We start from the raw sequence: 13568 nt of genomic DNA, 5'->3' as shown, positions 1-13568 counted from the left end.
CTGTAGCGCCCCAGGCTCCTCTGTCCACGGAATTTCCCAGGTAAGAATACTGGAGTCAGTTGCCATTTCCTTCTCTAGGGGATCTTCCCAATCCAGGGATTGAATCTGGGTCTGCTGCATTGCATGCAACTTCTTTATCATCTGAGACACCAGGGAAGCTACTTAAATCCCCAAAACCCATTTATCTAAAAATAAAAAAAAAATACTCCTACATTTTCAGATGTTCTTTATCAGGATTACTGCTAACTATTCTGAGAAAAAAATGCGACTTTACATCCACAGGTGATTTTTACGAAGTAAACACAGCATCTGATAATATGATTCAAACTAAGATTCCAGAAATACCTGTAACTAAAGCAATTAACAAGTCCTTGTGGGGGGCTTTCTCTGTGGACTGGTATCATGAGGGCCGACCCAGGCTGTGCAGAGCACGCAGGAATAATTGACTTACCTCCTAACTGGAATTTTCCCATTTGTGTTGGTCATAAATGCCAATTTCATCCAGCTGGAAAACAACGGCAACAACTGTTTTAATGTTTCTTGGGAAGAATAGCTTCCATCTGGTTAAAAACTTTAAGAGAAAGTTCACTCAAACAAACACTATTTATTCAGAAAACCAGAGACAATCGCACACCATGAGATAAATTTACTGTTTGTCAGATTCAGCTAATAAAGATATAACTCTCAGTTAAATTCGAACTTCAGATAAATAACAAATACTTTTCTTTTAACTACAGGTATGTTCCAAATATTGCTTAGGATGTATTTATACTAAAACATTATTTGTTACTTATTCAAATTTCACCGAGAGTCCCATATTTTATCTGTCAATCCTAGATGAATTAGGAAATTGGGTGTGTGCCTTGAACATAGCAAATCATAGGCACTTGTTTGGTGACTGGTCTTGTCTTTGACTGCTGCTTTTTAATGATCTACTAAGGGGCTAAGAAAGGCAACGGCCTGGTGACAGCAGCCAGGCTTGTCTGAAGTCAGTGGGGACAGCCCTGGCCCTCACCCCTCCGCCACCCCAGGGAGCAGCCAAGTGCAAAGGGAGAAGCAGCCAGGCGTGAACCCTTTGTGACCTCATGCCCCTGGCGGATGGGTGGACACCATCTCCGTAAAGGAATCTGGATCCTTAACTTGCCACTGTCAGAGAGGTTCATCAACTCAAACTGATGGTGAGAAAGGCTGAGCTTTTCCCAGGTTTTCGGGACTCAGGGGGACCCGGAACACTGATCCTTTGGTGCCAGGGCTGCTCTTAGCTACTGACTCCTTTCTCACTGTTCCTGTAAGTAATCTAACAATCTGCAGAACATGATGATTTGGTAAAGCTTTTGTCTTAAATCAGTATTCCTCGAAGCACAAGTGGCTACCTTTTAAGGGGCTAGTTTCAGGACCACAGGAGTGAGGAAGTGGGCAGGCAGGGAGGGACGGTCACCTCAAGCTGTGCTCTCAGCCGGGCTTTGTCCCGAGGCCACTGGGACCTCTGGAGTGTGATCTGTGCCAGGCTTGGCGGCAAGGGGGCAGGCTCTGATACCTTGTCTCAGCCTGTCATTGGCCGTGACCTTCCTTTCTGAAGAAGGGGCGAGGGCAGGGTCAGCCCTCCTCAACCAGGGACATGAAGGGTCAGCCCTAAGGGACTCTGTGGATTCTAGTACGGGCAGGGGTCCTGGAGCCGGCCCCCTGAGATACTCTGGGAGGCTGTGACCTCCTGGGCCCTTGATTCCCCTGTAGGCAGAGGGTGGTTCTCTGGAGAAGCAGGCAGACGCGAGCCCCGAGCGACCTCGCCCTTCAGCCGCTGGTGCATGGCTGAACACCAGCGACGGAAAGCGGTCTGGGCGGGACACCCACGAGGGCAGCTAAGATCTGGCATCCAGACACGGAATCGGCTCCCTCAGCCCTCAGAGGGCATGCCAAAAGTCTGAGATCCTTTGGGATTCCATGGCATCAAAATATCTGCTGGGTTGCTCTGTATTTTTAAGAAATCACGCGAGAGCAACTGCAGAGGAGAAGAAGCAAGTGCACAAAAATAGGAATATGCACGCCTGAACAGCTCCCCTCCTCTAAGACAACAGGGACACACTGGAATGAGGGCATCGGAATCAGAATGTGTAATTGTGAGTGAGCGGGAGTGAGGGGCCAAGCACTGGCTTTGCATGGCCTCGCTTGCTCTGCAAGGAATCTTACGAGTGGCGTCACCGCCTTCACGCACAGATGAGGACAGTGAGGCTGAGAACTTTATCAGGCAACGAAGTGACCAACGCGGGAACTGCAGCAGGGCCCACGCTCTCAGAGCACTGCCGAGGGGACCAGAGTAGGACACAGGAGGCCGGGGGCAGAGCTCTCCCTCCGTCGCCCACAGCCCGGGAAGTCCCGCCCTGGGTGCTGGCCAGGCCCGGCTCAGGGGTCGTGCAGCCTGGTCAGGGCAGGCTCCCCACACCGCCCGCCGCCTGCCCCGGGCCCGGATCACTGCTTCTCAAACAGGAGGACTGGGGCTTTGCTTAGGGCTTCTACTTGAGTAACCTTCATGTCACCCATAAAGAATAACTTGATAGGGTTAAAAGCTACCACCTGGTGCCTCTCTGAACGTTGGATACAGTGAGCTGGGGTGAGGAAGGCCTGCCTTCTGAATTTCAAAGTACCTTTGGATCCCTGACGGCTTACCAAAGAGTCCCTGGGGCCAGTGCTTCTCTCCCTCCCGAGCAGTGGGTGCCTCCGTCAAATGGAGCCACACTCCCCATCCCTCGGTCTCATGCAGTAGAGGCTTGAGCCGCACCCAGCCCCCAGCTATAGCCCCAGGCACGCAAAGCTACTTATCACAGCCTGGGGACACAAAAGCCCAGCCCCACAACCCAGGGGACACTGAGGAGCTGGAGTTCCAGTACCTTCCTGCCACCAACCATTCCCCACGGTTTTGGGCCATGGGCATCACACATGCCTGCCAGGTGGCAGGAAGGGTACTGGTGTGGACTGGTCAACGACTTCTCCAAAGTCAGGAGCACAGAGGGGAAGGCAAGGAAGGCGCTGCCTGGGGCATGTACGCAGCTTTCATCTCCTAGTCTGCATTTGCAGCTTTCATCTCCTAGTCTGCATTTGCTTGGTAAAAGCCAAGCACCAAGAGTCATGCAAACAAAACTCACTGCTTCTTGAGGCACGTCATTGGGCTGACGTTGTTCGCCCTGAAGTTGTGTATGATGGATCTCAGGCCTTCGACCCATTGCTGAAAGAGAAAGAGAAAATGTTCCCGGTGAGCAAATCCACCGGAGCAAAACCGGCAAGTTCTTATTAGACAGCCCATATCCATTTTGTGGAAGAATAATATAAACTCTTCTCTATCTCCTTCCTGCCACTCCCATTTGGATCAAATGCTCACATTTTATGCTTTAATAAACAGCTTTCCCTTATTCCATGAAAATAAACGTGGCACACACAGTGTCATTAAACACTGGGTTGTCATGAAGGATGCTGCCCACTGACTGGCTGGTTAAGTCTTCTATTTGCAGCCTGCTGAAATATAAGTCCCGTCAGCTGCCAGCAATCTTTACTATTTCTAAAGCAACATTATACAATACATGGTGACTCTTGTTTTAGAGGATGAATGTATTAGGGGTTCATCCATTTTATTGTGGGATTCTATTTCAGTGTAAGAATTTGTTACCTCTCTTACCTGTCTGTGTTTTCCAGTAAAGCAGGCATTGACTGCCAGGATACCCGGAAGAAATAGCGATGTGTTTGCATAGTTTCTGTAGAAGGCCTTGGACTTCAGCATTAGTTCACAACATAACTCCAAGGATTTACAAGGACAACTGAAGAAGCCCGTGCTGAGCAGTGAAGGAATTTAGGTTTCCCAAGGGCATTTGACTAGAAAAGGCTGGCCTGTGAATTAAGGCCAACTCTGCTCGTGGGCCCAATAACGGATGCCAATGATGCCATACCAGGCTTCTAAAATAGAGTCACACTCTTGGCAAAATGCTTTGTAGCAAATTCATAATACTGGGGGTTCAAACAGAACTGGGGCCCACACATAGGCCAGCCTCTACCTTCTTAGGTTTAGATCTGTGTGAGGAGGGGAGTATTTTGAAACAATCATGTTGATGCACAGTCTGCCTGCCTGTCTACTATGGCAGCCACTGGCTGCATGTGGCTAAGTTAAACTGAATAAAAATTAACTAAATTAATTAACTAAATTTTAGCTGAATAAAAATAAAATTCAGCATCTTCTGCACTCATCACTCTGAAAACCCAATGTGTGTACCATATCAGACAGTGCAAATAAAGAACATTTCTGTCATCACCGAAGGTTCCACTGGATAGAACTGCATAGTATTACGAGGTTGAACACGGTCAAGGGATTAGGTCACTTGCAAGGGCCAGAGGTGATGTCTGAGTTCTATATGTCTGTGTGATTTTAATTTTAATTGTGATATAATACATATAATGTGAAATTTATCATCATAACCTTTTTAAAGTGATCAGTTAGTAGTAGTAAGTAAAAGTCAAATTTTTGCACAACCAACACCTCCAGCCATCTCTAGAACACTTTTCATCTTGCAGAACTGAAATTTGGTTCAGTTAAACAGAACCACTTAAACAACCATTAAACAACCACTTCCCATTTCCTCCCCCAGAACCCCTGGCAACCACCATTCTCCTTTCTGCTTTCTGACTTTAAGTACTTAAGGTACCTCATGTAAGTGGAATCATGCAATATTTGTCCTTTGTGACTGATTTATTTCACTTAGGTTAAGGCTTCTCTGTGTTGTAGCAGGTATCAGAATTTCCTTTCTTTTTCAGGCTGATAATATTCCATTGCATGTGTAGAACACACTTAGTTTATCTGTTCACTATCAGTGGATCCCTGTGGCATCACTAAGACTAATGCTGCTATGAACACGGGTGTACAAATGTCACCTTAAGTTTCTGCTTTTGATTCTTTTAGATATATACCCAGAAGTGGAATTGCTGGATTGTATGGTAATGTTGCTTTTATGTTTCTGAGAAGCTGCCATATTATTTTCCACAGGAGCGACATCATTTTACCGTCTCCCTAACAATGCACAAGGGTTCCAATTTCTCCACAGCCTTACCAAATTCGCTGTTTTCTGCTTTTCCTGTGTTCTGAGAGGTGCCACCCTAATGGATATGAGTCTGTAGGAGAATTTTTGTGCTTTTCTCTTTGAGCCCCAGTCAAACCTAACAGACTTCTGGAGGGGGACTTGAGAGAGATAAGAGGAAAATTTCCTTTCACAAAGAAAAGGAAATTCTGATGACTCTAAATCGCATCGAAAGCCTCAGCAAGCATGATGATGAAGTCCGAATTCTGAGGGAGGAGGAAGAAATGAAATAGCAGCATTCAAGAAATGCCTCAATTATTTTCCTCATTAGACCTTGCTTCCTCTGTCAGGATAAATATGGGACTCTGACTCCCTGGGGATGATCAAGTATCCTGTGATTGGCCTAACAAGCCGCAGGCCCACACAGTTTCCCAAGAAAAGACAGGAAAAGCACAGATGATTTGGTTGGCATGAACTGGGAAGCACCAAAGCCTTGTTACACGTTCCAAAACACAAAACAAAGTCCATGGTTTCCTGAGGGCAAAAAAGTAGACCATTTCTGAGACTGTTCACTGGTTCTTTCAGATTATTCTGATTCAGTTGTTTCCAAAAAGAAACCACAGAGATACTGGACTTTGAGGAGGCTTCAGTGACATTCATCTATTTTTTGAAAATACAGCGTGGTAACAAATTTGCTTATTTGTTGTGATGGAGCAGTCCGTGCGAGTGACCTTTGAGCTTGTTGCACCAGTGATGTGGCTCACGCTTCAGTTAGTAGAAATGGCCCTGGCCCCCAAAAGCACAGGGAGGAAGCTTCAGTTTCTCCTCTTTGCGATGCTAATGTGAGGTCCACAGCCTTGTCCAAGGTCACACAGCGGCGAGTGCAGAGCAGAGGCAATCAGAACTCTGCTGTCTGCCCTTCATGTGTCTGGGAAATTTGTCCTCAGGGCTCGTCCACATATCTCCTTCCATGACGTGAAAAGATCCACCAACCTTCCCTTCTGTCTCTCATCTCAATGTACACTTGGCATAATGAGGCCAAGAGGCTGTGGGAAACATGCTAAATGTTTTGCTTTTTGGTTTTGTTCTTATTAAGACATAAAACAGAGGAAATGCCAGCAGGTGTCAGTAGAACCTTAGAATTTAGAATTTAGTTGGAAAGTTAGAAATGAGATAAATGCGTATCAACTTCTTTGAATGTTTCCAGATTAACAGAAGCAAAAAAAAAAAAAAAAAGCCAATTTAGATATGGTTTTCTGAATTGCTGAAAATAAGCATATATATAAATAGTCTATGTGACACCCCACGAGGCGTATCTTAAAGCCTTGGGCTGCATGTTTCTAGGATTATTCCCCGACACACATTGAGCTCACACACGGGCTCCCTGGGGGCACAGGGTGTGAGCCCTTCTGCCCCGGGTGTCTTCCCTCGGGTCGGCGGTCCCGAGCGGGCACACGCAGGAGAACCGGCCCACAGAATCCACTCAGCTACAATGTGCAAGCTTCGGCGCCTCCTCGGAGGCTGTTAACAGCCCTTATCCTCTCATCTTCCAACTCTTCCAATTCTGTCTAAATTAACCTACAGCTTATTTCAGGCCCTCTAAGGAACAATCCTTTGAGAGACTCTCGGGGGTCAGGGCTGGATGCTTGGGGAGGGGGCAGGTGGGCGGAACAGAAGCTGCCCCTGAATAGACCCTGGGAACTTTCACCCCCTCACCCTCTCCTCTGGGACCTTTTAAACTTATTTTCGTTATGCAGGCCCCACAGTGTCCATTTTCCAAGCAAATGTCTGGGGCCCACCCTTAAACACTAGGACTCTCATAGACAAAATAATCTCTTTCCCATTAAGAACCAATAACAAAAAAGAAGCCAACTCAGAGACACAGAGAACAGACTGGTCACTGCGAGTGGGCAGGGGGAGGAGAGGGGAAGGCTGGGGGAGTGGGCGGCAGGAACTGCAGGCTGAGAGGTTCAAGGACGCACTGCACAGCCGCTCTTCTGTGCTAACTGTAAAGGGAAAACAAACTTTAAAACTGTATAAAAGGAAAAACATAAAAAATTTAATGAAATAATACACTCTGTAGATGGAAAGAAACAAAAACAAAAGGAGCACATATCTTGCTTTTCGTCCTTTAAAAACATTTGGGGATTCTTTTAAGGTTATGAAAATGATATTTAAATGCTCTGTGTAGAAAAATGCAAAGCAAGAAAGCAAAAAGTAAAGACTTCTCCAAATCCCATTACTGATACTGAGAGCTGACAACACTTTTCTGTCTGAGCTTCTAGGCCTTTTCCATGCACATGCTGCTGCTGCTAAGTTGCTTCAGTCGTGTCCGACTCTGTGCACCCTATAGACGGAAGCCCACCAGGCTCCCCCGTCCCTGGGATTCTCCAGGCAAGAACACTGGAGTGGGCTGCCATTTCCTTCTCCAAGGCATGAAAGTGAAAAGTGAAAGTGAAATTGCTGAGTCGTGTCTGACTCTTCATGACCCCATGGACTGCAGCCCACCAGGCTCTTTCGTCCATGGGATTTTCCAGGCAAGAGTACTGGAGTGGGGTGCCATTGCCTTCTCCATTCTACGCACATAGTCCTCCTAAAATAACTGGTCCTTCTCAGTCAGCATCACTTCAAGTAGAGTTGTTGTTCCTTCAACTCAATCTTATCTCTAGATTTTATTCCAGAAGCATTCTTCTTGTTTTTGTTGTTTAGTGGTAAGTCATGTCTGATGCTCTGTGACTCCATAGTCTGCAGCACACCAGGCTTCCCTGTCCTTCACTATCTCCCTGAGTTTGCTCAAACTCACGTCTATTGAGTCAGTGATGTCATCCAACCATCACATCCTCTGTTGTCTCCTTCTCCTCTTGCCCTCAATCTTTCCCAGCATCAGAGCCTTTTTCAATAAATCAGTTCTTTGCATCGGGTGGCCAAAGTATTAGAGCTTCAGCTTCAGCACTAATCCTTCCAATGAATATTCAGAGTTGGTTTCTTTTAGGATTGACTGTTTTTATCTCCTTGCTGTCCAAAGAACTCTCAAGAGTCTTCTCCAGCACCACAGTTCGAAAGCATCCATTCATTGGTGCTCAGCCTTCATTATGGTCCAGCTCTCACATCCATACTACTGGAAAAACCATAGCTTTGACTCTAAGGACTTTGTCAGTAAAGTGATGTTTCTGCCTTTAATAAACTGTCTAGATTTGTCAAAGCTTTCTTCCAAGGAGCAAGCATCTTTTAATTTCATGGCTGCAATAACCATCTGTAGTGATTCTTTTTGGTTTTTAGTCAAGGTGGCAAATTGTCAGTGCAAAAACCAGCAGACCCTGTGACACTCTAAATGTGTTATGCAATTTTCTCTGAAAGTAAGCCGCAGGAGCGTCCTCTCTAATCATCCAGTGTTTGTTTTCAAAGAGAAGGCTACAGTGGAGATGGTGGAGGCATCTTGAACTCATAAGTTAACTGAGACTTGCTTTGTAAGGTGTAGTCCGGGGACCAGCAGTGTCAGACTCACCTGGGAATTGTTACAATGCAAACCTTCAGGCACCATTTATGAAACCTGCCTCTAGGACTGGGGAACAATGCTCATATTCTTAATGTCTTGGACCCTGGAGTATTCAACCCAGGACGGAGGCAGAGCCTGGTTCAGGAATTAGAAAACCCAAGGGGTAAAAGCTTCCCTGGTGGCTCAGATGGTAAAGAATCCACCTGCAATACGGGAGACCTGGATTCAATCACTGGGTTGGGAAGATCCCCTGGAGGAGGGGATGGCAACCCATTCCAGGATTCTTGCCTGGATAACCCCATGGACAGAGGAGCCTGGCGGACTAGAGTCCATGGGGTCGCAGAGTTGGATACGACTGAGCAACTACATACGGCACAAGCACGGGCTAAAATCAGGAGAGTGAAGACGCTGGTGATTTAGGCAAGATTTGACCAAAGAACCAACATTTTACCTTTTGAATATGCTTATCTGGGATGCTAAAACCATTTTAAAATTAAACAGCAGATCTACCAATGTTTGTATATCATAGACCAATTTCTACGTCATGTTAAAAGAAAAAAAATATAACAAATTTTCTCTTTATGTCAACTATTTCCTCCTGGTTCTAATAAGGAGAGAAATAAGTATAGGTATTGAGTGCTACCCTGGCAAGGGATCAGTGTCAGTGCTGAAAACTCCCTCACGGCCATGGGACAGAAGGCCAACAGGCAGACAGTGACAGTGCTGACAACAAAAATCAGGCAAGAAAACTGAAAGTCACCTTAACTGCTGCCTCAAAGGTAACAGAGACAGAACAGAATTGCATGCATAATAAAGGAGCTACGCTGGCAATCCTAGACAAAGTCAATTGATAAAACTCAGGATGAAAGGTTAAATTAAGGAGCCTATGAAAATCACACAATAGCAAACTATTGAAATAAGGGGCCAAACAGCAATGTGGGTTTTGGAAGAAAAAAAAAAATCAGCAGATGGAAAACCCCATTTAATGATTTCAAAGCCCTTCGAAAGTCAATAATACTTCATATCAAAGTTTCAAATCCAAGGGAACATTAGGGGTGAAAAAAAGAACAACGAGAGCCTTTTTCCCCTTGACATAGTCTGTCTTCCACAAAACAAACCTTTCTATCTGCTCTTCTTTGTACGGATGGGCCTGGATAATATTTATACTTTCCTAGTCAAAATCAGTTTAGGCACTCACAGATAGTCAAAACAGTCTGTCAGCCTGGCTGGTTATCTTGACCACACTAGGTCAAAAAGAACCTCTAAATAGTCACAAGGAAGGAGGGGACTCTGTGCTATTCTCAGCCATCACCCAGAAGCTAAAGTGTCAGATTCCCATTCCAAATGGGTTTCTGTTCACTATCATCCCTAAGAGACCATTTTTTTCATCACCTAAGTGTGACTCTGGAGCTTCCCGGGTGGCGCTGTGGTAAAGAACCCGCCTGCCAGTGCACGAGGCTCTAGAGATGCAGGTTCCACCCCTGGGTCGAGAGGACCCCCTAGAGGAGGAAATGGCAGCCACTCCAGTATTCCTTCCTGGAAACCCCATGCACAGAGGAGCCTGGCAGGCTGCAGTCCCTGGGGTCACAAGAGCTGAACACGACTGAGCACACGCCTGACTCTATCCATGACAGCCTGATACCTTGTAACAGTGGACCTACAGAACCTTGTCCTAAATAACTAATCTCATTCCAGACATCTACTCCATAAATATACTGTTGAGAGTAGCAGGATATGTACCCCAAAATATGCCATTTTGGCATAAGAATTATTTTGAGCTGAATTCCTGAAATTCCTTATCTGCCTAAAAGCAGAGCCTCCCAACGAAACTGGATTGTCATAAATATTCTCCCCAGAAGCAACACTAATCTTCTCTTTCGGAAGATGACAAGATGACACCACACAAACAGAAATCATCCAGGACTGCCACACCTCCTGTCTGCCCTCCTCAGGACCCATTTATCTTCCCTAAAAACCATCTGCCCCTTGCCCTCTCTCCACCCCCTGCTAACATGCTATATGAACTCTAAAATCTCACTGCCCCTTTGGGGGTCCACTTCTTTCTGTGATGCCCCTGTGCACACAAAGTGAAAACTTAATTAATTTGTATGCCTTTTCTCCTGTTAATTTGTCTTGTTATCAGCTTATTTCACAGACCCAGCCTAAGTCATACATACATATATACACTCAGGATAAATTTATGCTCGTGTTTGCTTGTGCTTGCTGAATGAAAGACATACTATAGGCAGTACACGATGCTCTTTAATGGCTCAAAAGGCACAGAGCGGCACCATTCCCACAAACTCCAGAAACCATTCAGAAGAAAAGGAGAGGGACTTCCCTGGTGGCCCAGTCGTTAGGAATCCACCATGCAATGCAAGGGACACGGGTTTGATCCCCGGTCAGGGAACTAAGATACCACATGCTGCAGAACAACTAAGTCTGAGCACCACACCTGGAGTCCATGTGCCACCAAGGACAAGACCCCGCCTAACAGCCGGGCTCCCATGGGCAGCAGCTCAGACCCAATGTCGCCAGATAAATGAACATTTTTAAAAAGAAAAGAAAATGAGATGTCTTGTTTATTTTATATAACAACATTTTATATCCATATGGAGAACTCTGAAATAATTGAAGAATTATAAGATTTTAAGAGAACACAAAGCATCATTTTATGCTGGTCAGAAACTACCGGCTTTGTAAGAGTGCATTTTTGGTCTCAACTTCAGATTTGCAGAATCCTGCTGGGGAGGGATGAGTGAAGAGCTGGTGAATTAAAAGGTGTTCATGAAATTATTTCTTTGGCCTCATGCCTGTATTTAAGATCTTTGAGGTCACTTTTTCTCCTGACACATGTCAGTTGACACTAGCAAATTAAGCCATGCCAAAATGAACAGTACTCAACAAGCAGACAAGTGCTACCTGCTGAAGGTCTGAATAAGTATCATCAATCAAGGAGCCTCTGTCTGTCTATACTCCCAGGCAACATCACCGATCAGTCCAGGCTGATCAAATGTACAGGTAATCCTACAAACCAAACAGGACTTTCAAGATAAAGGTACTAAAAAGAATTTACATCAAAGGGTTTGAGTTTCATTATCTAATTTCCTATCATTTATGGAAAAAACCCCACACTTCTTCTGCTCTATCCCCCAAAAACTGGGGAGGGAAGGAAGAGACTTGGCAGCAGGAAAACAAGGACAATAAACAGGATGTTAAGGGTAAAGCTGAATGAATGTCTGCATTATATTGTTCTGACGCATCTGGGGAAATATTGGGCTAAGCAATGCCTCTATGACATCATTTGCTGAGTTTTTTCTTTGTAAAACAGTAGTTCTAAAAGATACTGTGTCTCTTCAATAGGCATGAATGAATGAATGCATTTCCATTTGGGAAAAAAAAACTGAATATCACTCCTCCTGGCTGAGACTGGCATGAGAATATATCACTGCTTATGAGAGAGCTATAGTAAAGAAATTCCCCTAAACAGGCTGTCTCGTGCTCATTTGACCAGAGAACCTTCTCTGCACGTGGACTTTTTTTGAGGAAAACACTGTGCAGGCACCGGTGTCGGGAGTGCTGCTCTGTGACTACACCTCCCAGAAATGACGACATTAAACATTTACCTGAAAAGGACAGTAACGTCATACTGTGTTACAGTGGGAGAGGCTTCTCCTCAAATTGTGAGCTGCAGCAGCGGGTGTGTAGAACACAGGACCTGGAGTGGACCCAGCGCCTGGGTTCAAGACCCCAGCTCGCCACTTAAAAGCTGTGTGAACTCGGGCAAGCTACTCAGGCCTCTGGGCCTATTTCTTCCTCTGCAAATGAGAACAATCCATCTTCCAGGACTGTTTCGATAATCAAATGAGATACCGCAAGCCAAGCACTCTGAACAGTATCTAGTGTCCAATATAAAATAAAAACTTAAAAAAAAATAAAATAAAATAAAATAAAAACTTCACTGCTGCTGTTCATATTATAATTATTAGGGGTCAGTAAACTTTTCCTGTAAAGAGCCAGGCAATAAATACTTCAGGAATCAGGGCCCACATGTGGCTCTCTGTCGCACAGGTTTTGTGTGTTGTTTTAATAATCTTTCAAAATTTTAAAGCCATTTTTAGCTCACTGGCTATACAAAAATCAGGCTGAGGGGGAATTCCCTGTGGTCCAGTGGCTAAGACTCCACACTCCCAATACAGGAGGCCCAGATTTGATCCCTGGTCAGAGACCTAGATCCCGCATGCTGCAACCAAGAGTTCACAAACTGCAACCAAAGACCCTGCATGCTGCCATGAAGATCAAAGATCCTATGTGGTGCAGCTAAGACCTGTTGCAGCCAAATAAATAAAATCAACATTTAAAAAAGTCAGAGCAGAGGCCCGGATCTGGTCCATGGACTGCGCTATTATGATTATTAAATTATTTCCTTAGAGGCAACAGAGTCTCACCTCAGGCATTGCCAACCCACCTTCTCATGTGTCCCATCTTTCAATTATACCCCAAAGATAAGAAAACATACAAACACATGTAGGCCCATGTCACACACACATCATGTTCCCAAATGATATATATTTCTTTTTGCTAAAAGTAAAAACTGGAGCTATGTGGTAAATGGAGAAGCAATTTACAGTTAGCGACATTTTTCTGTCCCAGGAGCCAAAAGGTGAAATTCAAACTTCTGGTACAATTAGAGTAATTCATTTTGCGTTCCCTTGGCAGAGTCATTTGACAACACCTGCAATTAGGGCAACCCGAGTGACTGCGGGCTGGACCCAGGACTGAGTCTTTTCTCAGGAAACCTTTGCGTTCATGAAGCCTCAGCAGAGAAAACATGTCCCCTGTGAAGATCACAGCATTTTGGAACAGAAGAGGCTCGGAGGTTCCAGAGAAGCAAGAGAGGCACCAACCTAGAAAACCCACCTTAAAGGTCATGGGGACTTACAGTTACATCGAAGCCAAGAAAACATTTTAAAGGCCAAGAAAATGCACATGATAAAACTGTTACTGATAAAATATAA

At 45.1% G+C, this 13568-nt stretch overlaps 1 protein-coding gene across 11 annotated transcripts in view; it reads right to left on the bottom strand.

Moving 5' to 3' along the window:
- The window catches only part of PLCB4 (phospholipase C beta 4), a 460969-nt gene that overhangs the window by 117826 nt on the left and 329575 nt on the right, over positions 1-13568 (bottom strand). For all 11 annotated transcript variants that reach the window (XM_070471870.1, XM_070471879.1, XM_070471875.1 and 8 more), the window contains 2 exons: positions 3141-3220; positions 452-505 (listed from right to left, as the gene is read on the bottom strand). In XM_070471870.1, the coding sequence (XP_070327971.1) occupies positions 452-505; positions 3141-3220 (134 nt within the window). The remainder of the gene's footprint in view (positions 1-451; positions 506-3140; positions 3221-13568) is intronic.

Source organism: Odocoileus virginianus, chromosome 9, assembly GCF_023699985.2.
Source record: "Odocoileus virginianus isolate 20LAN1187 ecotype Illinois chromosome 9, Ovbor_1.2, whole genome shotgun sequence".
NCBI lineage: Eukaryota > Metazoa > Chordata > Mammalia > Artiodactyla > Cervidae > Odocoileus > Odocoileus virginianus.
Note: the sequence above shows the minus strand (reverse complement) of the source record. Positions and strands in the feature narration are given on the sequence as shown.